General features: G+C 47.4%; 1 protein-coding gene across 3 annotated transcripts in view; it reads right to left on the bottom strand.

The window, feature by feature from the left end:
• DOCK1 (dedicator of cytokinesis 1) overlaps positions 1–26,789 on the bottom strand; it is a 552,732-nt gene that overhangs the window by 138,536 nt on the left and 387,407 nt on the right. For all 3 annotated transcript variants that reach the window (XM_038743481.1, XM_038743482.1, XM_038743483.1), the window contains exons 30-31: positions 22,552–22,630; positions 14,985–15,085 (exon numbers count right to left, since the gene is read on the bottom strand). In XM_038743481.1, the coding sequence (XP_038599409.1) occupies positions 14,985–15,085; positions 22,552–22,630 (180 nt within the window). The remainder of the gene's footprint in view (positions 1–14,984; positions 15,086–22,551; positions 22,631–26,789) is intronic.

The raw sequence follows: 26,789 nt of genomic DNA, 5'->3' as shown, positions 1-26,789 counted from the left end.
CTGTGTGACTTTGGGCAAGTCACTTCACTTCTCTGGGCCTCAGTTACCTCATCTGTCAAATGGGGATTAAGACTATGAGCCCCCCGCGGGACAACCTGATCACACTGTTACCTCCCCAGAGCTTAGAACAGTGCTTTGCACTCAGTAAGCATTTAATAAATGCCATTATTATTATTATTATTATTATTATGAAGTGTGCAGGCTGGGTTGTGGTGAGAAATCAGAGCAGGAAGGTAGGAGGGGGAAGGTGATTGACGGCTTTACAGCAGATCCTAAGGAGTTTCGCTTTGATGCAAGAGTAAGCACTTAATAAATGCCATTATAATTTTATTATTATTATTATTACATAGTGAGAGCCTAATAAATAAAGTTGAATTGGAGTGTCAATCAATCAATCAATCAATTGTATTTATTGAGCACTTACTGTGTGCAGAGCACTGTACTAAGCACTTGGGAAGTACAAGTTGGCAACACATAGAGACGGTCCCTACCCAACAGTGGGCTCACAGTCTAAAAGGGGGAGACAGAGAACAAAACCAAACATACTAACAAAATAAAATAAATAGAATAGATATGTACAAGTAAAATAAATAGAGTAATAAATATGTACAAACCTATATACGTATATACAGGTGCTGTGGGGAAGGGAAGGAGGTAAGATGGGGGGGATGGAGAGGGGGACGAGGGGGAGAGGAAGGAAGGGGCTCAGTCTGGGAAGGCCTCCTGGAGGAAGTGAGCTCTCAGTAGGGGCTTGAAGGGAGGAAGAGAGTGAGCTTGGCCGATGGGCAGAGGGAGGGCATTCCAGGCCAGGGGGAGGACGTGGGCCGGGGGTCGATGGCGGGACAGGCGAGAGCGAGGCCTAACGGTGAGGAGATCAGCGGCGGAGGAGCGGAGGGTGCAGGCTGGCCTGGAGAAGGACAGAAGGGAGGTGAGGGAGGAGGGGGCGAGGGGATGGACAGCCTGGAAACCCAGGGTGAGGAGTTTCTGCCTGATGCGCAGATTGATTGGCAGCCGCTGGAGATTTTTGAGGAGGGGAGTAACATGCCCAGAGCGTTTCGGACAAAGACAATCCCGGCAGCGGCGTGAAGTATGGATTTAAGTGGGGAGAGACACGAGGATGGGAGATCAGAGAGAAGGCTGATGCAGTAGTCCAGACGGGACTACTGCGCTTAGTATGGTGCTCTGCACCTGGTAAGTGCTCAATGATTAGCATTGATTAATCGATTGATTGATTTATTTCCACACGGCTGGATGGGAGAGTGGCCCGGCTGCATCCTCCTAGGGGCATAGGATGCTCTGCCCTCGCTACGGACCTGCAGGTGGGCCTAGGAGAGTTTCGGGGAGTCCTGTCCCCACCCCTCGTCCCCGGGACTTCCCAGTGCCCAGCACACCAAAGCTCCTCCATCTAGAAAACCGAAGGACCATTCCCCCCGCCCCTCCCCGGGGGATGAGAAGGGGAGACGGCTGCTTCTCAAATTAACACCTCATCTCGTTTCCCGAGACGGATCGTTATTCGGTCAGGAGCAATTTCACATCATCGCTTATGAGAGAAAGAAAATGCCCATGGCTCGGTTCTATTAACAATAATAACTGGCAAGATTATCAGCCTCTATTAGGATTTAGCAGGTGCCGTGCGGCGCCTGGGGGATTTCAGCGAGTCTCCTGGTGCGTCTCCAGGAGATGGATGAGCCCTGACTGAGATTTGGGCAGTGAGATCCTGTCGGCGGGGGTAAAACACACACATACATTTATGTATATATATTAATCAATCAATCAATCGTATTTATTGAGCGCTTACTGTGTGCAGAACACGGTACTAAGCACTTGGGAAGTACAAGTTGGCAACATACAGAGACAGTCCCTACCCAACAGTGGGTGTGTGTTTGTGTGTTTGTACATATTTATTACTCTATTTATTTATTTATTTTACTTGTACATATCTATTCTATTTATTTTATTTTGTTAATATGTTTTGTTTTGTTCTCTGTCTCCCCCTTCTAGACTGTGAGCCTACTGTTGGGTAGGGACTGTCTCTATATGTTGCCAACTTGTACTTCCCAAGCACTTAGTACAGTGCTCTGAACACAGTAAGCGCTCAATAAATATAATTGAATGAAAATGAACAAATGTGTGCGTATAACAATAATAATAATAATGGTGGCTTTTGTTAAGTGCTTACAATGTGCCAAGCACTGTTCTAAGTGCTGGGGTAGATGCAAGGTAATCAGGTTTTCCCAAATGGGGCTCACAGTCTTCATCCCATTTTACAGATGAGGTAACTGAGGTACAGAGAAGTGAAGTGACTTGCCCAAAGTCACAGAGCTGACAAGTGGTGGAGCCGGGATTAAAGCCCACAGCCTCTGACTCCCAAGCCCGGGTTCTTTCCACTAAGCTATGCTGCTTCTCTAAAATCACAATAATAATAATAATGGCATTTATTCAGTGCTTACTATGTGCAAAGCACTGTCCTAAGCACTGGGGAGGTTACAAGGTGATCAAGTTGTCCCACGGGGAGCTCATAGTCTTCATCCCCCATTTTACAGATGAGTTATCTGAGGCCCAGAGAAAAAATAAAATAAAAATGATGGCATTTGTTAAGCGCTTACTATGTGCAAAGCACTGTTCTAAGCGCTGGGGGGAGACAAGGTGATCAGGTTGTCCCGCGTGGGGCTCACAGTCATCATCCCCATTTTACAGATGAGGTAACTGAGGCTCCGAGAAGTTAAGTGACTTGCTCAAGGTCACACAGCAGACATGTGGTGGAGCCGGGAATCGAACCCGTGACCTCTGACTCCAAAGCCTGTGCTCTTTCCACTGAGCCACGCTGCTCCTCTAAGTGAAGTGACTTGCCCAGAGTTATCCAGCTGACAATTGGCGGGGCCGGGATTTGAACCCATGGCCTCTGACTCCAAAACCCGGGCTCTTTCCACTGGGCCCCGCTGCTTCTCCAACACACACACACACACACACACACACACACACACACACACACACACACACACACACACACACACACACACACCCCAATCCCCCACCCCCACCCCCATCTGTCCATCACGTTCCCACCAGGGCCCCAGGCGCCACGAGCCATAAGGCGGGCAGGGGCGCAGCACCCGCCGAAGTGTACGCAGAACGTGGGCCAGGCCCTGGGGAAAAGGGTCTCCCCCTTTTAGACTGTGAGCCCACTGTTGGGTAGGGACTATCTCTATATGTTGCCAACCTGTACTTCCCAAGCGCTTAGTACAGTGCTCTGCACACAGTAAGCACTCAATAAATACGATTGATGATGATGATGACCCTGGGTCGGAGCAGCGTGACCCAGAGGGCGGTTGCCTTAGCGACCACCCTGGTTTTCCCCACCCCCTTGAGGTGGCCACTTTTCAGGATTCCCCCCAGACCCGTCCATCTCCACGAGCCTTCCGCGGCCCTTCCACAGGCTTGGGAATCAGAGGTCGTGGGTTCTAATCCCGGCTCCGCCCCTTTTTTTTTTGGCATTTATTAAGCGCTTACTATGTGCAAAGCACTGTTCTACACGCTGGGGAGGTTACACGGTGATCAGGTTGTCCCACGGGGGGCTCAAAGTCTTAATCCCCATTTTACAGATGAGGGAACTGAGGGACAGAGAAGTGAAGTGACTTGCCCAAAGTCACACAGCTGACAATTGGTAGAGCCGGGATTTGAACCCATGACCTCTGACCTCTGACTCCAAAGCCTGTGCTCTTTCCACTGAGCCATGCTGCTTCTCTTCTCTTCTCTTCTCATGCTGCTTCTGCTTCTCTTGTCAGCTGTGTGACTTTGGGCGAGTCACTTCACTTCTCTGGGCCTCAGTTATCTCATCTGTAAAATGGGGATGAAGCCTGTGAACCCCATATGGGACAACCTGATCACCGTGTATCCCCCCCCAGCGCTTAGAACAGATACAAGCTAATCAGGTTGGACATGTTCCCCGTCCCACATGGGGCTCAGTCTTATTCCCCATTTTACAGATGAGGGAGGGAAGGGAGGCCTAGAGAAGTGAAGTGACCTGCTCAAGGTCACACAGTAGAGTAGTGGCAGAGCCAGGATTAGAACCCAGGTCCTTCTAACTCCCAGGCTCGGGCTCTATCCTCTAGGCCAGGCTGCCTCCCCTTCCCTCCAGCATCTTTTCCAAGAAAACTCCCCCGATTCCAAAGCAAGGGAGACTTCGGCGTCAACAGAGGGAACCATTCGACGGCAACTCCTAGGAATCTTATCAATCCCAAAATGAAGCGTGAGTCCCCAGGCTCCATCCGAGCTGTGTGACTTTGGGCAAGTCACTTAACTTCTCTGTGCCTCGGTTACCTCATCTGTAAAACGGGGATTGAAGACTGTGAGCCCCACACGGGACAACCTGATTACCTTGTATCAGCGTGGCTCAGTGGAAAGAGCCCGGGCTTTGGAGTCAGAGGTCATGGGTTCGCATCCCGGCTCCGCCGCATGTCTGCTGTGTGACCTTGGGCAAGTCACTTCACTTCTCTGAGCCTCAGTTCCCTCATCTGTAAAATGGGGATGAGAACTGTGAGCCCCCCGTGGGACAACCTGATCACTTTGTAGCCCCCCCCCAGCGCTTAGAACAGTGCTTCGCACATAGTAAGCGCTTAACAAATGCCAACTTTATTATTATTATTATTATTATTGTATCTCCCTCAGCGCTTAGTAAGCGCTTAACAAATGCCATCATTATTATTATTATCTGAGGACAAAACCAGGCCTAAACCCCGGAGGGGGGATCGGTCCTTGCTGCCGTGCTAATGCAGGAGCGGACTGGAAATGCCCATCTTTGGCGAGAGCCATCCTGAAATAATCTCCAGCTGTCACTGGGACTCATGGATGCGTTTTCTTCATCCTCTGACTTAATGGATCCCCTCTACAAAAAAAATTTGCTCGATTAGAGACTTCCCAGGGCTTTGACACTTAGTGGCAGAGTCATCCTTCAGGCCAATCAATAGGTGCTAATGATGGAGCACTTACTGTGTGCAAAGCACTAAATTAGAGAAGCAGCGTGGAAAGAGCCCGGGCTTTGGAGTCAGAGGTCCTGGGTTCTAATCCTGGCCCCGCCAATTGTCAGCTGTGTGACTTCACTTCTCTGGGCCTCAGTTCCCTCATCTGTAAAATGGGGGTGAAGACTGTAAGCCCCCCGTGGGACAACCTGATCACCTTGTAAACTCCCCAGCGCTTAGAACAGTGCTTTGCACAGAGTAAGCGCTTCATAAATGCCGTCATTATCATTATCATATTAAGCATTTGGGAAAGTATCAGTCAATTGTATTATCATCAATCGTATTTATTGAGCGCTTACCGTGTGCAGAGCACTGTACTAAGCGCTTGGGAAGTACAAGTTGGCAACATATAGAGACAGTCCCTACCCAATAGTGGGCTCACAGTCTAATTGAGCTCTTACTGTGTGCGGAGGGCTGTACTAAACACTTTGGGCAAGTCACTTAAATTCTCAGAGCCTCAGTTCCCCTATCTGTAAAATGGGGATGAAGACTGTGAGCCCCACGTGGGACACCTTGATCACCTTGTATCCCCCCCAGCGCTTAGAACAGTGCTTTGCACATAGTAAGCGCTTAACAAATACCATCATCATCATCATAGATCAATCAGTGGTATTTACTGAGTGCAGTAAATTATTATTACTGAGCACTTACTGTGTGCAGAGCACTGTATTAAGCACTTGGGAGAGAATCAATAGCAATTACTGAGCACTTCTGGTGTGCAGAGCTCTGCACTAGTCATTTGGGAGAATATAATAAAATTGAATGCCCGTATCTCTCTTTAATTGTAGCGGACGTCAAAGAGCCAGCAGGCCAGAAAGCTGTCATACTGGATTATTTCATCCCTGGCTGGAAATCTATACGGGGTCTCAGCCGGGACTCTGAAGCCCGGGACATCGGGGAAATAATAATAATAATAATAATAATAATAATAATAGTGGTATTTGTTAAGAGCTTACTATGTGCAAAGCACTGTTCTAAGCGCTGGGGAGGTTACAGGGTGATCAGGTTGTCCCACGGGGGGCTCACAGTTTTAATCCCCATTTTACAGATGAGGTAACTGAGGCACAGGGAAGTTAAGTGACTTGCCCAAAGTCACACAGCTGACAGTTGGCGGAGCCGGGATTTGAACCCATGACCTCTGACTCCAGAGCCCGTTCTACATAAGGGGAGTGTAGAAGAAAATTGCACAGACTGTGTTGTGTTCCAAAGGGTATGTCAGACACAATTTTATCACTATAATAATAATGATGGCATTTCTTAAGCGCTTACTATGTGCCAAGCACTGTTCTAAGGGCTAGGGTGGATACAAGTGGATACAAGTGTGTGTATTAAAAGGATCTTGGGTATTGTCATTGTCCTTCCTACCCACAAATGTAATATTTATGATTAGTGGATAGTTCTGGTTACAGACTAAATACTCTTCTTATTTCAGTGTGATTCTGAATAGATACAATGCTTCCTTATATCCATTTAAGGTGGGTGAGTTATTTTTTGCAGATGGAGTGCCAACTTGATGTTGCCAACTTGTACTTCCCAAGCGCTTAGTACAGTGCTCTGCACACAGTAAGCGCTCAATAAATACAATTGAATGAATACAAGGTGATCAGGTTGTCCCACGTGGGGCTCACAGTCTCAATCCCCATTTTACAGATGAGGTAACTGAGGCACGGAGAAGTTAAGTGACTTGCCCAAAGTCACACAGCCGACAATTGGCATTATTATTATATAATAATAATATTATTATTTTAATCATTATTATTATTATTATTTTACAGAAGAGGGAACCAAGGCCCAGAGAAGTGAAATGAGTTGCCCAAGGTCACACAGCAGACAAATGGAGGGGATGGGATTTGAACCCAGGTACTTCTGACTCCCAGACTTGTGTTCTATCCACTAGGCCATTCAGTTGGTACAGCATCCTAGCTTCATGCATGATCCAAGAGCACAGTAATAATAATGATGATGATGGTATTTGCTAAGCGCTTACTATATGCAAAGCACTGTTCTAAGCGCTGGGGAGGTTACAAGGTGATCAGGTTGTCCCACGGGGGGCTCACAGTTTTAAGCCCCATTTTACAGATGAGGTAACTGAGGCATAGAGAAGTGAAGTGACTTGCCCAAAGTCACACAGCTGACAGTTGGAGGACCCGGGATTTGAACCCATGACCTCTGACTCCAAAGCCCGGGCATTTTCTACTGAGCCACGCTGCTTCTCAGAGAATAATAATGGCATTTGTTACGCTTACTATGTGCAAAGCACTGTTCTAAGCGCTGGGGAGGTTACATGGTGATCAGGTTGTCCCAAGGGGGCTCACAGTCTTAATCCCCATTTTAATCCCCATTTTACAGATGAGGTAACTGAGGCCCAGAGAAGTTATGTGACTTGCCCAAAGTCACACAGCTGACAAGTGGCAGAGCCGGGATTTGAACCCATGACCTCTGACTCCAAAGCCTGTGCTCTCTCCATTGAGCCACACTGCTTCTCACATTCTATATACCTTAATACAAACAGCAGTAAATTCTACTTGAGGTAATTATTAGGCCCTGCCTGGTTCTTTCCATTATAAGGATCTTGTGCTTATAGGGATCTTCTCTGTGCCTCAATTACCTCATCTGTAAAATGGAGATTAAGACTGTGAGCCCCCCGTGGGACAACCTGATCACCTTGTAACCTCCCCAGCGCTTAGAACAGTGCTTTGCACATAGTAAGCGCTTAATAAATGCCATCATAATTATTATTATTATTATTTTACAGAAGAGGGAACCAAGGCCCAGAGAAGTGAAATGGCTATGGATAAGCAGGTCAGAAATCCTGATATAGCTTCACCCTGTCTTAAGAACTTGGCAAACCTAACTTCCTGATAAGACTGATGAAATGAAACAAAAGAGAGAAGAGGTTACGTGATGTACCCGCTTGTAGTAAATGGTGGCTTGGAAGGCCTATTCATTCATTCATTCATTCATTCATTCAATCGTATTTATTGAGCACTTACTGTGTGCAGAGCACTGTACTAAGCGCTTGGGAAGTACAAGTTGCCCACCACGTTCACTCTCTTGGGATTCTACCTTGCCCATGTCCTGCCTCTGGCCTGGAATGCCCTCCCTCCTCGTATCCAACAGACCATTACTCTCCCCATCTTCAAAGCTTTACCGAAGGCCCATCTCCTCCAAGTGGTCTTCCCAAATTAGCCCTCCTTTCCTCTTCTCGTGCACCCTTCTGCTTAATAAAGTGCTTAATAAAGTGCTGTAAGTGCTTAATAAATGCCATTATTATTATTATTATTATTATTATTATTATTATTATTATTATTATTATTATTTTACAGAAGAGGGAACCAAGGCCCAGAGAAGTGAAATGACTTGCTCAAGGTCACACAGCAGACAAATGGAGGAGATGGGATTTGAACCCAGGTACTGACTTGTTCCCTTTATTCATCGCCTCCTCCCAGCCCCTCAACACATGTTCATGACTGTCATTTATTTATTTATATTCATGTCTGTCTCCGTCTCGACACCGTAAGCTCACTGTGGGCAGAGAATGTGTCGATTGTTGTATGGTACTCTCCCAAGCCCATAGCACGGTGCTTTGCGCACAGTAAGCGTTCAATAAATATGACTGAGTGAAAGAATGAACGTACTAGGATCTCGTCACTGGAGTTCTCTTGTCACTCAGAAAAGGTGGTTGGGAGGCAATCAAACAGGTTTAGAAACAAAACAGCTCAGATGGAATGGCCCAGCACTCGAACTCGCTTAGCACTCGATAAACCATGAAACCTGCTGTAAGGGAACTATCGCCGTGGCCTAGTGGACAGAGCCCTGTCCTGGGCGTCAGAAGGACCTGAGTTCTAATCCCGGCTCCACCACTTGACTGCCGTGTGACCCTGGCCAAGTCACTTCACTTCTCTGGGCCTCAGTTCCCTCGTCTGTAAAATGGGATTAAGACTGTGCGCCCCATGTGGGGCAGAGACTGTGTCCAACCTGATTAGCTCGTATCTACCCCAGCGCTTAGAACAGTGCTCGACACATAGTAAGTGCTTAATACCATTACTATTGTTGTTATTATGATTATTGTGTGTTGAGGGCTTACTATGGGTCAAACAGTGCTCTAAAGGACAAGATCAGACGCCGCCCATGGTCAGAATCCGGGTCTCACTGGCCGCGATGAGAGGGGGTCCAGAGAGGGCAGCTCGGAAACGGGACGGGGACCGCCGCTTTCCATCCTCTGACTCCTCTGTTTGGCTTAAATCCTCAAGCACGGCATCATGAGCAATGGGTAGACACTGGTCTCAGGGCTCAGGATGGGAACCAATGGACATACAGGCTATCGATGCCAGACCAGGGAAACAGGGTACGTGGACTGCGTGTCCGGAAATGCCCGGCACACCGAATTAAAAACAACCAAAAACCTGAACGCCTTCAAGATTTCAAGGGAAACGGCGTTATGTGACACGCAGTTTTCCTATTAGCTACAGCTCAGCAGTCCAATGACAAAACACACCCTGAAAGAAGCCGAAGAAATTGAAAGAAGCCCACCAGGGTAATCCTTTATCTCCTCACCCCCGCCATCCGATACTGGCAGCTGTTTCCTGTTGACAGGCTTTATTTACTGTGAAATTCAGACTATGAGGCTGACAGCTCCAATCCCCTGACTAGAAGACAGTGAAATCCTTTTAAGGGAGGAAATAATTCAAGTCTATAGAAACACAATAAACATATTCTTTTCAGGCTCAGTTCTGGGTCCCCTTCTATTCTCCATCTACACCCACTCCCTTGGAGGACTCATATGCTCACATGGCTTCATCTACCAACTCTAGATGGATGATTCCCCAATCCTCCTCTCCGGTCCTGATCTCTCGCCTTTTCTGCAGTCTCACATTTCCTCCTGCCTTCAGGACGTCTCTACTTGGAGGTGCCAGTGACACCTCAAACTTAACCTGTCCAAAAACAGAACTCATCTTCCCATCCAAACCCTGTCAGTCTTTCCCATCACTGTACACAGCACCACTATCCTCCCGGCCTCATAATAATAATCATAATAATAATAATTGGCATTTGTTAAGTGCTTACTATGTGAAAAGCACTGTTCTAAGCGCTGGGGAGGATACAGGGTGATCAGGTTGTCCCACGGGGGAATCACAGTCTTAATCCCCATTTTACAGATGAGGTAACTGAGGCCCAGAGAAGTTAAGTGACTTGCCCAAGATCACACAGCAGACATGTGGCAAAGTCGGGATTCGAACCCATGACCTCTGACTCCAAAGCCCGGGCTCTTTCCACTGAGCCACGCTGCTTGGCATTACCCGCGACTCATGTCTCTAATTTGACCCACATATTCGATCTGTCACCAAATCATGTAGCATTTTACCTTCGCAACATCACTAAAATCTGCCCTCTCCTCTCCATCCAAACAGCTATTCTGTTGATCCAGACCCTTATCGTATTGTGCTTTGATTACTGCAACAGCCTCTTCACTGACCTCCCTTCTTCCTTTTCCTCCCAATCAATCAATCAATCAATGGTATTTACTGAGCACTGACTGTATGCAGAGCACTGTAGCAAGCACTTAGAAGACTACAATAAGGCAGAGTTGGTGAATTCCACCTCTGCTCACAAGGAGCTTACAGTATAATAGGAGAGACACATGTTAAAAATACTGTTGGGTAGGGACTGTCTCTATGTGATGCCAATTTGTACTTCCCAAGCGCTTAGTACAGTGCTCTGCACATAGTAAGCGCTCAATAAATACGATTGATTGATTGATTGATTGTCTTCCCTCCCAAACCTTGCCCTCTCCCTGACTTTCCCATCTCTGTTGACGGCACTACCAACCTTCCCGTCTCACAAGCCCGCAACCTTGGTGTCATCCTCGACTCCGCTCTCTCATTCACCCCTCACATCCAAGCCGTCACCAAAACCTGCCGGTCTCCGCTCCGCAACATTGCCAAGATCTGCCCTTTCCTCACCATCCATACCGCTACCCTGCTCATTCAAGCTCTCATCCTATCCCGTCTGGACTACTGCATCAGCCTCCTCTCCAATCTCCCATCCTCTTGTCTCTCCCCACTTCAATCCATACTTCACGCCGCTGCCCGGATTGTCTTTGTCCAGAAACGCTCTGGGCATGTTACTCCCCTCCTCAAAAATCTCCAGTGGCTACCAATCAATCTGCGCATCAGGCAGAAACTCCTCACCCTGGGCTTCCAGGCTGTCCATCTCCTCGTCCCCTCCTACCTCCCCTCCCTTCTCTCCTTCTCCATCGCAGCCCGCACCCTCCGCTCCTCCACCACTAATCTCCTCCCCGTACCTCGTTCTCGCCTGTCCCGCCGTCGACCCCCGGCCCACGTCATCCCCTGGGCCAGGAATGCCCCCAATCCCTCTGCCCATCCGCCAAGCTAGCTCTCTTCCTCCCTTCAAGGCCCTGCTGAGAGCTCACCTCCTCCAGGAGGCCTTCCCAGACTGAGCCCCTTCCTTCCTCTCCCCCTCGTCCCCCTCTCCATTCCCCCATCTTACCTCCCTCCCTTCCCCACAGCACCTGTATATATGTATATATGTTTGTACATATTTATTACTCTATTTATTTATTTTACTTGTACATATCTATTCTATTTATTTTATTTTGTTAGTATGTTTGGTTTTGTTCTCTGTCTCCCCCTTTTAGACTGTGAGCCCACTGTTGGGTAGGGACTGTCTCTATATGTTGCCAATTTGTACTTCCCAAGTGCTTAGTACAGTGCTCTGCACATAGTAAGCGCTCAATAAATATGATTGATGATGATGAGAGAAGCAGCGTGGCTCAGTGGAAAGAGGCCGGGATTTGGAGTCAGAGGTCATGGGTTCAAATCCCGGCACCTCCAACTGTCAGCTGTGTGACTTTGGGCAAGTCACTTCACTTCTCTGGGCCTCAGTTCCCTCATCTGTAAAATGGGGATTAAGACTGTGAGCCCCCAGTGGGACAACCTGATTGCCTTGTAGCCTCCCAAGTGCTTAGAACAGTGCTTGGCACATAGTAAGCACTTAACAAATACCAACATTATTATTATTAGAACAGTGCTTTGCACATAATAAGCGCTTAATAAATGCTATCATTATTATTGTTATGAGAGATAGGGATAATAGTAGAGCATCAGAATATTTACATAAGTATTGTCGGGCTGGGGAGTGTGTTCATTTAATTCATTCAATCGTATTTATTGAGCGCTTACTGTGTGCAGAGCACTGTACTAAGCACTTGGGAAGTACAAGTTGGCAACATATAGAGACGGTCCCTACCCAAAAGCGGGTTCACAGTCTAGAAGGGGGAGTAATAATAATGATCAAAGTCAGTGTATCAAAGTCAGTCGGTCAATCCTATTTATTGTGTGCTTACTGTGTACAGAGCATTGTATTAAGTGCTTGGGAGAGTACAATATAACAATATGAAAGACCCATCCCCTGCCCAACAACAGCTTACAGTCCAGAAAAGTGTTTAAGTACAAAGCCAAGTGCATAATTGATACTGAGGGTGGGCTGGATAGGAGAAATAAAAGGGATAGTCAGAGAAGGCCTGTTGGAAGAGATATGATCCAGTCCATATTTCACTCTGTTGCCCGGATCATTTTTCTACAAAACCATTCAGTCCATGTTTTCCCACTCCTTTAGAACCTCCAGTGGCAGCCCATTCACCTCCACATCAAACAGAACTCGGTACCACCAGCTTCATTCATGCATTGATTCATTCAGTTGTATTTATTGAGCCCTTACTGTGTGCAGAGCACTGTACTAAGCACTTGGGAAGTACAAGTCGGCAACATATAGAGACGGTCCCTATCCAACAACGGGCTCACAGTCTAGAAGGAAGCAGCGTGGCTCAGTGGAAAGAGCCCGGGCTTTGGAGTCAGAGGTCATGGGTTCAAATATCGGCTCCGCCACTTGTCAGCTGTGTGACTTTGGGCAAGTCACTTCACTTCTCTGGGCTTCAGTTACCTCATCTGTAAAATGGGGAGTAAGACTGTGAGCCCCCTGTGGGACAGCCTGATCACCTGGTAGCCTCCCCAGTGCTTAGAACAGTGCTTTGCACATAGTAAGCGCTTAATAAATGCTATTATTATTATTATTATTATTATTATTATTATTATTAGAAGAGGGGAGCTTTAAAGCTCTCAATAAGCTCACACCCCACTACCTTACTTCACTGATTTCCTATTACTGCCCAGCTTGCCTGGGCAGGCAAGGCAGGCAAGGCAGGCAAGCTAATCAGGATCCTCTAACTGTGCCCTGACCTCATCTTTTTCTCAAAACTGATCCCTTTCCCAAGTTCTCCCTCCACTCCTGCCTCTTTGTGTGGCATTTATTAAGCATTCCGTCCGAAGGGAATTGAGCAGCGCTGATACGATAAGGGCACCGACTGGGATCTGCCCGGCCCCCCCGCCCATCATCGTCGTTTGAGGCCGTGGGATGCCCTGCGCGTTTTCCAGCCCCCCGGAATCTCAGCAGGCCCAAACCCAGGGCTGATGATGTTGTGGCTCTGTGGAAAGAGCCCAGGCTTTGGAGTCAGAGGTCATGGGTTCAAATTCCGGCTCTGCCAACTGTCAGCTGGGTGACTTTGGGAAAGTCACTTCACTTCTCCGGGCCTCAGTTCCCTCATCTGTAAAATGGGGATTAAGACTGTGAGCCCCCCATGGGACACCCTGATTACCTTGTAACCTCCCCAGCACTTAGAACAGTGCTTTGCACATAGTAAGCGCTTAATAAATGTCATTAGTATTATTATTAAAATAGGGATTAAAACTGTGAGCCCCCCGTAGGACAACCTGATCACCTTGTAACCTCCCCAGCACTTAGAACAGTGCTTTGCACATAGTAAGCGTTTAACAAACATTATTATTATTATTATTATTATTATTATTATTATTATTATTATTAGGCACTGTACCAAGAGCTGGGGTAGACACAAGCTAATCAGGTTGGAGACCGTCCATGTCCCAAATGGGGCTCACAGTAGTTGCCTTCATTTTGCTATGAGACAACCGAGGCCCAGAGAAGTGAAATGACTTGCCCAAGATCACACAGCAGACAAGTGACAGAGCCAGGATTAGAACCCAGGTCCTCTGGCTTTCAGGCTCGGGCTCTTTCCACTAAGCCATTCTGCTTAACATTGTTTTTAAATGGCATTTGTTAAGCGCTTAGTATGTACCAGGCACTGTAGTATACACTGAGATAGATACAAGATAATCAGGTTGGGACAAAGTTTCTGTCCCGCATGGGGCTCACGGTCTTAGTTCCCATTTTACAAACAAAGGAACTGAGGTTCAGAGAAGTGAAGTGATTTGTCCAAGGTCCCACAGCAGACAAGTGGCAGAGCTAGGATTAGAACCCAGGTCCTTCTGATTCCTAGGCCAGGACTCTATCTTCTAGGCCATGCTGCTTCCCCCTTCATATCTGTCAGTTTATCATTCTCTCCATCTTCAAAACCCAAGAGGCCTTCCCTGACTAAGCTCTTTTTTCACTGTCATTCATTCATTCAATCATATTTACTGAGCACTTACTGTGGGCAGAGCACTGTACTAAGAGCTTGGAAGAGTACAATACAATAATACACAGACACAAATCAAATACGACTGATAGATTGATAATTCTCCAGAGTGTGGCTTTGTGCTCCATTGATTTTCCTGAAATATACAGAATGCAGTAACGGAGAGAACAACTGTCTGTGGTTCCTGGGTTTGAACATAGTTGATAGTTGATCCGCGCAGTGGAATCCCACTTTACCAAAATCTTGCCCACTTATCAGTTCCCATGAAGCTGGCACCCAGCCTCGCCCAAGTGCCATTCATTCAGTCGTACTTATTGAGCGCTTACTGTGTGCAGAACACTGTACTAATCGCTTGGGAAGTACATATTGGCATCATAGAGAGACGGTCCCTACCCAACACTGGGCTTTGTACCTCGCCCTCTTGTCCATGGTGTTACCATTCCAACAGGACTTACTTGTTCAGGATTTTGGCTCTTTTGGCGCTTGAAAAGTTCTCCAATTGCAAAGATTCTTGAGTAAGGAAAGCCACAGCCAGATGGAAATAGTTATTCCACAGCTGGAATCACAAACAGAGAAAAAATATTGCCATTAGAATCACAAAGAAAATCTGAACACTCATCACATTTCCTTCTTCCCAGCACTCCCCTCCTGAAATTTTAAATAAGCCCAGAAACGCCCCCACAATGGCATTTGTTTAAATGGCAAGGAGTCTCCTGTTAGAAAAGTTAGAGAAGCAGTGTAGCTCAGTGGAAAGAGTCAGAGGTCATGGGTTCTAATCCCGACTCTGCCACTTGTCAGCTGTGTGATTTTGGGCAAGTCACTTCACTTCTCGGTGCCTCAGTTCCCTCATCTGTAAAATGGGGATTAAGACTGTGAGCCTCACGTAGGACAACCTACTCACCTTGTATTCCCACCAGCACTTAGAGCAGTGCTTCGCACATAGTAAGCGCTTAACAAATGCCATCATCATCAAACGATGGTTGAATCTTGTTTCTGATTCTATCTTCAGGATGGAGTCCCTCCCCAGAGGAACTGTTTCTACCGCTGGGAGTTTTCACGGAGCCAGTTGCTCTCTCTGGCCCCTGCTCATCACGTTCAATCAATCAATCAATCAATCGTATTTATTGAGCACTTACTGTGTGCAGAGCACTGTACTAAGCGCTTGGGAAGTACAAGCTGGCAACATATAGAGACAGTCCCTACCCAACAGTGGGCTCACAGTCTAGAAGGGGGAGACAGAGAACAAAACCAAACATACTAATAAAATAAAATAAATAGAATATATAGGTACAAGTAAAATAAATAAATAAATAGAGTAATAAATATGTACAAACATATATACATATATACAGGTGCTGTGGGGAAGGGAAGGAGGTAAGATGGGGGGGATGGAGAGGGGGATGAGGGGGAGAGGAAGGAAGGGGCTCAGTCTGGGAAGGTCTCCTGGAGGAGGTGAGCTCTCAGTAGGGCCTTGAAGGGAGGAAGAGAGCTAGCTTGGCAGATGGGCAGAGGGAGGGCATTCCAGGCCCGGGGGAGGATGTGGGCCGGGGGTCGATGGCGGGACAGGCGAGAATGAGGCACGGGGAGGAGATTAGCAGCAGAGGAGCAGAGGGTGCGGGCTGGGCTGGAGAAGGACATAAGGGAGGTGAGGTAGGAGGGGGCGAGGTGATGGAGAGCCTTGAAGCTGAAGGTGAGGAGTTTCTACCTGATGCGCAGATTGATTGGTAGCCACTGGAGATTTTTGAGGAGGGGAGTAACATGCCCAGAGCGTTTCTGGACAAAGATAATCCGGGCAGCAGTATGAAGTATGGATTGAAGTGGAGAGAGACACGAGGATGGGAGATCAGAGAGAAGGCTGATGCAGTAGTCCAGACGGGATAGGATGAGAACTTGAACGAGCAGGGTAGCGGTTTGGATGGAGAGGAAAGGGCGGATCTTGGCAACGTTGTGGAGCTGAGACCGGCAGGTTTTGGTGACGGCTTGGATATGAGGGGTGAATGAGAGAGCGGAGTCGAGGATGACAACAAGGTTGCGGGCTTGTGAGACGGGAAGGATGGTAGTGCAGTCAACAGAGATGGGAAAGCCAGGGAGAGGGCAGGGTTCCTATTTGGGCCCCAAGTGCCACGAGTCAGTAGTTGGGCAGGGGCACAAACCCTGGCAAAATGCATGTCATTATTAATATTATTATCGTATTTGTCAGTCAATCATATTTATTGAGCACTTACTGTATGCAGAGCACTGTACTACACACTTGGGAGAGTACAGTAGGACACTATAACAGAAATATTCCCTGCCACAAGACTACAGTCTAGAGGGGGAGTCAGGCATTAATATTAATCTAAAAATTATAGATATGTACTTAGGGGCTGTATTTGGTAAGGGCTGTATTTGGTAAGGGAATTAATAATAATTTAAAAATTATAGATACGTACATAAGGGCTGTGTTTGGTAAGGGCTCCCTTGACCCCATGGCTCCCTTCAGTTATCGCCCCATCTCCCTCCTACCATTCCTCTCCAATCTCCTTAAACAAGCCATCTATGCCCGGTGTCTCAAGTTCCTCTCCTCCACTTCTCTCCTCGATCCCCTCCAATCTGGCTTTAGTCCCCTTCACTCTATAGAAACAAGGTCACAAATGACCTCCTTCTCACCAAATCCAAAGGCCACTTCTCCATTCTAATCCACCTTGACCCCTCTGCTGCCTTCGACTGTTGACTATCTACTTCTGGAAACATTATCCAACCTCAGCTTCACTCACACTGTCCTCACCTGGTTCTCCTCCTATCTCTCTGGCCACTCCCTCAGTCTTTTTCACGGGCTCCTCCTCTGTCTCCCATCCTCTAAGTGGGAGTCCCTCAAGGTTCAGTATTGGGTCTCTTTCTATTCTCCATCCACACCCACTCTCTTGGAAAACTCATTTCCTCCCACGGCTTCAACTGCCATCTCTATGCAGATGATTCCCAAATCTCCCTCTCCAGCCCTGATCTCTCTCCCTCTCTGCAGTCTCACATTTCCTCCTGCCTTCAAGACATTTCTACTTGGATGTCCCACTGACACCTCAAACTTAATATGTCCAAAACAGAATTCCTTATTTTCCCACTCAAATCCTGAGCTGCCTCTGATTTTCCCATCACTCTAGACAGCACCCTTCAGGGGAAGTACCGTGGCTCAGTGGAAAGAGCCCGGGCTTGGGAGTCAGGGGTCGTGGGTTCTAATCCCTGCTCTGCCACTTTTCAGCTGTGTGACTTTGGGCAAGTCACTTAACTTCTCCAGTGCTTAGAACAGTGCTTTGTACATAGTAAGCACTTAATAAATGCCATTATTATTATTATTCTCTGTGGCTCAGTTCCCTCATCTGTAAAATGGGGTTTGAGATTGTGAGCCTCACATGGGAAAACCTTGATTACCTTGCATCCCCCCACTTCTTAGAACAGTGCTTGGCACATAGTAAATGCTTAACAAATACCAATATTATTATTATTATTATTATTATTATTTATTGAGTGCTTGCAGTGTGCATAGCGCTCCTCTCAAACCCTGGGCTGCCTCTGATTTTCCCGTCACTCTAGACAGCACCCTTCATTCATATTTATTGAGCGCTTACAGTGTGCATAGTGCTGAGCTAAATGCTTGGGAGAATAGAATACAACAAACACCAGACATATTCTCTGTCCACAACAAGTTTACAGTCTAGAGGGGGAGACAGACATTAATAAAAATAAATAAATTACAGATATGTTCATAAGTGCTGAGGGGCTGGGTTGGGGGGATGAATACAGGGAGCAAGTCAGAGTGGTGCAGAAGGGAGAGGGAAAAAAGGAAAGGGGCTTAGTCAGGGGAGGCCTCTTGGAGGAGATGGGCTTTGAAGGCGGGGAGAGTAATGGTCTGTCAGATTTGAGGAAGGAGGCTGTTTCGGGCCAGAGGCAGGACATGGGGAAGAGGTCAGTGGAGAGACAGATGAGACGGAGGCACAGTTTGATGGTTAGCAGTAGAGGAGCAATGTTGGAGGGCTGGGTTATAGTAGGAGAGAAGTGAGGTGAGGTAGGAGGGGGCAAGGTGATTGACTGCTTTAAAGCCAACGGTGAGGAGTTTTTGTTTGATGCAGAGGTGGATGGGAAACCACCGGAGACTGGAGTTTCTCGACGAGTGGGGAAACATGAGCTGAATGCTTTTGTAGCAAAATGATCCAGGTAGCATAGTGAAGTATGGACTGGATTAGGGAGGCACGGAGGTCTTCCCTCTCCAGTCCATACCTCACTCTGTTGCCTGGATCATTTTGCTACTAAACCATTCAGTCCCTGCTTCCCCCTCCTCAAGAACCTGCAGTGGGTACCCATCCACCTCCACATTAAACAGAAACTCCTTACTGTCAGTTTTCAAGCACTCAATCACCTTGCCGAATGCTACCTCGCTTCACTACTCTCCTCCTGCAACTCAGCCCACAGACCTGGCTCCTCTAATGCCAACCCACTACTGTAGTATGATCTCGTCTTTCTCACTGCCAACCTCTTGCCCACGTCCTGCCTCTGGCCTGGAATGCCCTCCCTCTTCCTACCTGAGAGACCATCGCTCTCCCCACCTTCAAAGCCTTCTCTAATCCCTCATTTCTTCTTTCCCTACTCCCTCTGTGCTCCCTTGGTTTGCTCCCTTTATTCCCTCCTCCCTCAGCCCCAAAGCCTTTATGACATACCCGCAATTTCCCTCTAGACTGTGAGCTCAATGTGGGCAGGAATCAGTTTGGCTCAGTAGAAAGAGCCCAGGCTTTGGAGTCAGAGGTCAAGGGTTCAAATCCCAGCTCCGCCAACCGTCAGCTGTGTGACTTTGGGCAAATAGCTTCACTTTTCTGGGCCTCAGTTACCTCATCTATAAAATGGGGATGAAGACTGTGAGCCCCCCGTGGGACAACCTGATCACCTTGTAACCTCCCCAGCGCTTAGAAAAGTGCTTTGTACGTAGTAAGTGCTTAATAAATGCCATCATTATTATTATTATTACTGACTGTTATATTATACTCTCTCAAGTGCTTAGTAATAATAATAATAATTTTGGTATTTGTTAAGCGCTTACTATGTGCTGAGCACTTTTCTAAGCGCTGAGGGAGATACAAGGTAATCAGGTTGTCCCACATGGGGCTCACAGTCTTAATCCCCATTTTACAGATGAGGGAACTGAGGCACAGAGAAGTTAAGTGACTTGCCCAAGGTCACACAGCTGATAAGTGGGGGAGCCGGGATTAGAACCCATAACCTCTGACTCCCAAGCCCGTGCTTTTCCCACTGAGCCACGCCGCTTCATTGCATACGGTAAACACTCAGTATATGTAACTGACTGAATTCATTCATTCATTCATTCGATCATATATATTGAGCGCTTACTGTGTGCAGAGCACTGTACTAAGTGCTTGGGAAGTACAAGTTGGCAACATATAGAGACGGTCCCTACCCAACAACGGGCTCACAGTCTAGAAGGGGGAGACAGACGACACAACAAAACATGTGACAACAAAACAAAACATGTGACTGAATGATTAACAGTGTCATTCATTCCATCGTATTTACTGAGCGCTTACTGTGTGCAGAGCACTGTAGTAAGCGCTTGGGAAGTACAAGTCGGCAACATACAGAGACGGTCCCTACCCAACAACGGGCTCACAGTCTAGAAGGGGGAGACAGACGACAAAACAAAACATGTGACAACAAAACAAAACATGTGACTGAATGATTAACAGTGTCAAGCACTGTTCCAAGCACTGGGGTAAATTCAAGTTAATCAGGTTGGACATAGTCCTTGTCACACATGGGGCTCACAGTCTAAGTAGGAGGGAGTAGGATGTAATCCCCATTTTACAGATGAGGTCACTGAGGCACAGAGAAGTTAAGTGAATTGCCCAAGGTCACACAGCAGACACGTGGGAGAGCTGGGATTAGAACCAAGGTCCTCTGACTCGCTGGCCCGGGCTCTATCTACTAGGCCACACTGCTACATTTGTTCAAATGTAAAATGGTGACTCAGTACCTAGTCTCCCTAAACTGACTGCTTTGCCCTCGCTCTGGTCTGGAACTCCCTGTCCCTCCCTCCATATCTGCCAGACCACCACACTCTCCACCTTCAAACTCTTACTAAGGTCACATCATCATTATCATCATCATCATCAATTGTATTTATTGAGCACTTACTGTGTGCAGAGCACTGTACTAAGCACTTGGGAAGTACAAGTTTGCAACATATAGAGACAGTCCCTACCCAACAGTGGGCTCACAGTCTAAAAGGGGAAGACAGAGAACAAGACCAAACATACTAACAAAATAAAATAAATAGATTTTACATCACATCTCTCCCCACCTTCAAAAGTGGGGCAAAAAAGTGAAAAAGTCCTTCCCCAATTAAGCCCTCTTTGACTCCCTCTTCCTTCTGTATCATCGACGCACTTGGATCCGTGTCTCGACATTTGATATTCACCCGACCCTCAACCCCTCAGCCCTAATGCCCATATTCTTAATTTATTTATTTCTATTAATGTCTATCTCCTCCTGTAGACTGTAGACTCTGTGGGCCAGAAATGCATCTACCAACTCTGGGTTACTGTACTCTCTAAAGTGTTTAGTACAGTGCTCCGCACACGATAACCGTTTGATGAATACCACTGATGATGCTGTTGCTGATAACAGATGATAGCATCATCATTCTAATAATAGTAAGGTAGGTGGGGAGACGCTGAGTGAATGTTTTAAAGCCAATGGTGAGGAGTTTCCGTTTCACGCAGAGATGGACGGGTAACCATTGGAGGCTCTTGAGGAGTGGGGAAACGGGGTCTGAACTTCTTTGAAAGAAAATGATTCGGGCGGCAGAATGGAGTATAGACTAGAGTAGGGAGACACAGGAGGCAGAGAGGTCAGCAAGGAGGCTGATGCAGTAATCAAGTCAGAACACATAAGTGCTTGGATTACCATGGTAGCAGCTTGGATGAAGATGACAGGGAGGATTTTAGCAATGTTGTAAAGGTTGGACCGACAGGATTTGGTGAAAGATTGAATAAGTGAATGGACTGAGAAGGATGAGTCGAGGATAATGCCAATTTTATGGGCTTACTAGACAGGGAGAATGGGGGTGCTGTCTACCGCAACTGGAAAGTTATGGAGAGGGCGGAGTTTGAGTGAGAAGATGAGTTCTGTTTTGGATAAGCTAAATTTGAGGAGTCGCCGAGACATCCAAGTAGCGATGTCCAGAAGGCAGAAGGAAATGCAAGACTGAAGAGAAGGACAGAGGTCGGGGCTGGAGACGGAGATTTGGGAATCATCCACGTACAGAAGAGAAGCAGAAGAAAAGAGAATACATAGAGAAGCAGCGTGGTTCGGTGGAAAAGAGAACGGGTTTTGGAGTCAGAGGTCAGGGGTTCAAATCCCAGCTCTGCCAATTGTCAACTGTGTGACTTTGGGCAAGTCACTTCATTTCTCTGGGCCTCAGGTCCCTCATCTGTAAAATGAGGATTAAGGCTGTGAGCCCCCCGTGGGACAACCTGATCACCTTGTAACCTCCCCAGCTCTTAGAACAGTGCTTTGCACATAGTAAGCACTTAATAAATGCCATCATTATTGTTATTATTACAGGTGGAGGTTGAAGCCATGGGAGTGAATGAGTTCTCCAAGGGAGTGGGTGTAGATGGAGAATGAAGGGGACCCAAAACTGAGCCTGGAGGGGCTCCCGCAGTTAGGAATAACTCCCCCATCCTCCCTTACCACCAGACTGAGTGTGCTTTCAGTCCCCGGAAGCCAATCAAACCAGGAATTTCTGCAGCTTTCTCATGGATGGAGTCCCTGGTCTGCTCTGACCTGGGGGCTCCCGGTTGTGACAGCTCCATCCCTGATCCCGGCACTTGCCGGGCAGGGGAGGAAACACCGTGAACCCACCACCCTCCCGTGCCAGTCTCCCACGCAAACCTCCTACCTCCCAGACTGGAGACCAGCAGACTGGCTGGAACAGAGACCAAAGTGTCCGACGAGCGTCGACCACAGGACACTTCTTACCTGGAGTTCAAAGTTTGCTTGGTCGAGAAACTTCTTGTTGAGCATATCCGCGTACTGATTGATCGCTCGCAGGAAGACCCTGAAAGATGAAGGGGAAGTGCTGTAATTACACACGGGCACGTTGGCACCTCTCCTTGTCTGGCATGTTGGTGAGCTGGGGAGCTGAGGAAGCAATTATTTGAAACGCCGTGAAATCTCACCAGCGGAAAGAACCCAAACTGGTGGAAAGGAGCTCTCTGGATTCGACACACGGAATTGGGCACTGCGGAAGGGAGGATGCCAAACCCAAATAACCATCACCCCTAAAATTCCGGAGTTAGAAAGAAAAGGTGCCGATTCCCAACTGCTTCCACGTGGCATTAGTAAAGCACTCAATCAGTCAATCCATCAAATTTATTGAGCACTTGCTGTGTGAAGAGTAGTGTACTATGTGGATAGAAAAGTACAGTATAACAGAGTTGGTAGACCTGTTCCCGTGCCCATGGGGAGCATAAATTACAGTGTAGAGGAGGAGACAGACATTAAAATGAATTTCAGATGTGCACATAAAAATTGTGGGGCTCAGGGTGGGATGCATAATAAGTGCTTAAAGCTCACAGATCCAAGTGCATAGATGATACAGAAGAGAGAGGGAATAGGAAAAATAAGGGCTTAGTCATAGAAGGCCTCTTGGAGGAGATGCGACTTTAATGAGATTTTGACGGTGGGGAAAGTGGTGGTCTGTTGGACATAACCAGCAGTAAGGAACAGTAGGGAAGCAGCATGACTCGGTGGAAAGAGCACGGGCTTTGGAGTCAGAGTCATGGGTTCAAATCCTGGCTCCACCAATTGTCAGCTGTGTGACTTTGGGCAAGTCACTTAACTTCTCTGGGCCTCAGTTACCTCATCTGTAAAAGAGGGATTAAGACTGTGAGCCCCACATGGGACAACCTGATCACTTTGTAAGCTCCCCAGTGCTTAGAACAGTGCTTTGCACATAGTAAGCGCTTAATAAATGCCATTATTATTATTATTATTATTATTATTATTAAAGGGGTAGGAAGTTCAAGGCCAGCGGCAGGATGTGGGCAAGGAGTTGGCAGCAGGAAAAACAAGATTTGGTACAGTGAGTAGGTTGGCATTAAAGGATGAGAAGCAGCGTGGCTCAGTGGAAAGAGCCCAGGCTTGGGAGTCACAGGTCATGGCTTCAAATACCGGCTCCACCACTTGTCAGCTGTGTGACTTTGGGCAAGTCACTTCACTTCTCTGTGCCTCAGTTATCTCATCTGTAAAATGGGGATGAAGACTGTCAGCCCCATGTGGGACTACCTGATCACCTTATAACCTCCCCAGGGCTTAAAACAGTGCTTTGTACACAGTAAGCGCTTAATAAATGCCATTATTATTATTATTATTATAATGAAGTGCGCAGGCTGGGTTATAGCGAGAAATCAGAGCGGTAAGATAGGAGGAGGAAGGTGACTTTGGGCAAGTCACTTCACTTCTCTGGGCCTCAGTTCCCTCATCTGTAAAATGAGGATGAAGACTGTGAGCCCCCCGTGGGACAACCTGATCACCTTGGAACCTCCCCAGCACTTAGAACAGTGCTTTGCACATAGTAAGCGCTTAATAAATGCCATCATTATTATTATTATTGTGATTGACGGCTTTACAGCAGATCGTAAGGAGTTTCTCTTTGATGCAAAGGTGGATAATAATAATAATAATACTGGCATTTATTAAGCACTTACTATGTGCAAAGTACTGTTCTAAGCGCTGGATGAGCCACCACTGGAGATTCTTGAGGAGTGAGAAGACTTGGACTCAAATTTTTTTGGAAAAGTGACCCAGGAAACAGAGTGAAGTATGGCCTGGAGAGAGGAGAGACAGGAGGCAGGGAGGTGAGCAAGGAGGCTGATACAGTAATCAAGGCAGGATAGGATAAGTGCTCGGATCAGCATGGTAATAATAATAATAATGGCATTTGTTAAGTGCTTACTATGTGCAAAGCACTGTTCTAAGCGCTGGGGAGGATACAAGGTGATCAGGTTGTCCCATGTGGGGCTCACAGTCTTCATCCCCATTCTACAGATGAGGTAACTGAGGTCCAGAGAAGTGAAGTGACTTGCCCAAAGTCATCCAGCTGACAAGTGGCAGAGCCGGGATTTGAACCATGACCTCTGACTCCAAAGAGGGGGATGGGGAGAGAGAAGGGTGAGAGGGAGAGAAAGAGAGGGCAGGGAGAGACAATGAGGGGGGAGATGGGGAGGGAGAGAGAAAGGGGAATGGGGGAGAGAGGAGGAAGAGAGGGAGAGAAAGGGGGAAGGGAGAGAGAATGAGGGGGGAAATGGGGAGGGAGAGAGAAAGGGGAATGGGGGAGAGAGAAGGGTGAGAGGGAGAGAAAGAGGGGGAAGGGAGAGAGAATGAGGGGGGAGATGGGGAAAGAGAGAGAAAGAGGAGAATGGGCAGTACTTTGGATGTGGACAGGGAGGATTTTGGCAATGTTGTGAAGGGAGACCACCTGGATTTCGTGACAGAGTGAATTTTTGGATGAATTAGAGTGATAAGTGGAGGAAACCGACAAGATTATGGGCTTGTGAGACAGGGGAGATAATAATAATAATTATAATAATAATGGCATTTGTTACTGTGCGGGGAAGATGGGGGAGGGGAGGACTTAAGTGGGAAGATGAGGAGTTTTGTTTGGACTTAAGTTCAAGGTGGGACTCCCAAGTAGGGATGTCCTGAAGGCAAGAGGAAATGTGAGAAGGCAGAGGGGATAGAGCAAGCCTGGAGAGGGAGATTTGGGAATCAACCACAAAGGGATAGTAGTTGAAGTCATGAAAGCGAATGATTTCTGCAAGGTAGTGGGTGGAGATGGAGAAGAGGAGGGAAACCAGAACTGAACCTCCACAATTAGGGGGTGGGAGGAGGAGGAGGAGGAGTCCATGAGAGAGACTGAGAATGAGCTGCCAGAGAGATAGGAGGAGTACCAGGAGAGGACGGTGTCAGTAAAGCCCAGGTTGGATAATGTTTCCAGGAGAAGGGGATGGTCCACAGTGTAGACGCAGTTGAGAGGCCAAGGACGAACAGGGTGGAGTAGAGGCCAGTGGACTTGGTAAAAGGAGATCACTTGTGACCTTTGGTGGAGCAAAGGGGGTGGAAGCCAGATTGGAAGGGGTCAAGGAGAGAATCAGAGGAGAGGAACTGGAGTCAGGAGATGTAGACAACTCACTTAAGGAGTTTGGAGAGGAATGGTAGGAGGGAGATAGGGCGATAGCTGGAGGGAGCCGTGGGGTCGAGGGAGGGGATTTTTAGGATGAGGGAGACATCAGCAGGTTTGAAAGCCATGGGTGAGAAGCCACTGGAAATCCATGCTCTTACTCTTAGCCTGATTTTCAAGTTAGGGCAGTTCCAGCCTCCTGCTGGCCTGTCACCACTCCTTGGGAATATCAACCACTCCCAGAAGCTCTCCGACTCCTTCCTCCTTTACTGCCTTGCTTTCTAAATGCTAATGCAGAGCAGTCTTCACTATTCAGAAGATCCCACAGAGCTTTCAAGAATAACAAAATGCTGTTACCAGGTTGGGAGTATCCCTGAGGCTCTGATTTTCACTCTCCCCAATCAAATTCCCCTTTCCTTGATAGCTTGTTATGTGCTTTCCCCGAAAATGCTTCCTTGTTGCTCTTAGCTTGTAAGCTCTTTGAGGGAAAGGGTGGGCTCTTTTATTTCCCCTGTAGACTTACCCAGGGTCCAGAACTGTGTGCTATACATGCAGTTAGCGTTCAGTAAACTCCCCTGTGCTGGGCAGCCAAGGCAGGGGAGACAGTCGAGGGCGGAGACTTAAGTTTACTGTGCGGAAGGAGGCAATGATAAACCTTTTCTGGGTGTTTTACCAAGAAAACTCTGTGGATCCACTGCCAGAACGATTGCAGATGGAGAGCGGGGCCTCCTGGGAGAGATGTGTCTGTTGTGTCGCTATGGGTCAGACACAACTTGACGGCAAAAGATAAGACAAGCCAATCAGTCCGCAGTCAATCGTATTTACTGAGTGCTTATTATTTACTAACTTACTACTTTCTCAGTATAGTGTAAGTGCTCAATAAATACCACCGGTGGATTGATTGATTGAAAGTGGAGCTCAATGATTATCATTACTACTACTAATAATAATAGCTATGGCATCCCCCTCTCCATCCCCACCGTCTTACCTCCTTCCCTTCCCCACAGCACCTGTATATATGTATATATGTTTGTAC

Source organism: Tachyglossus aculeatus, chromosome 3 (genome assembly GCF_015852505.1).
Source record: "Tachyglossus aculeatus isolate mTacAcu1 chromosome 3, mTacAcu1.pri, whole genome shotgun sequence".
Classification (NCBI taxonomy): domain Eukaryota; kingdom Metazoa; phylum Chordata; class Mammalia; order Monotremata; family Tachyglossidae; genus Tachyglossus; species Tachyglossus aculeatus.
Note: the sequence above shows the minus strand (reverse complement) of the source record. Positions and strands in the feature narration are given on the sequence as shown.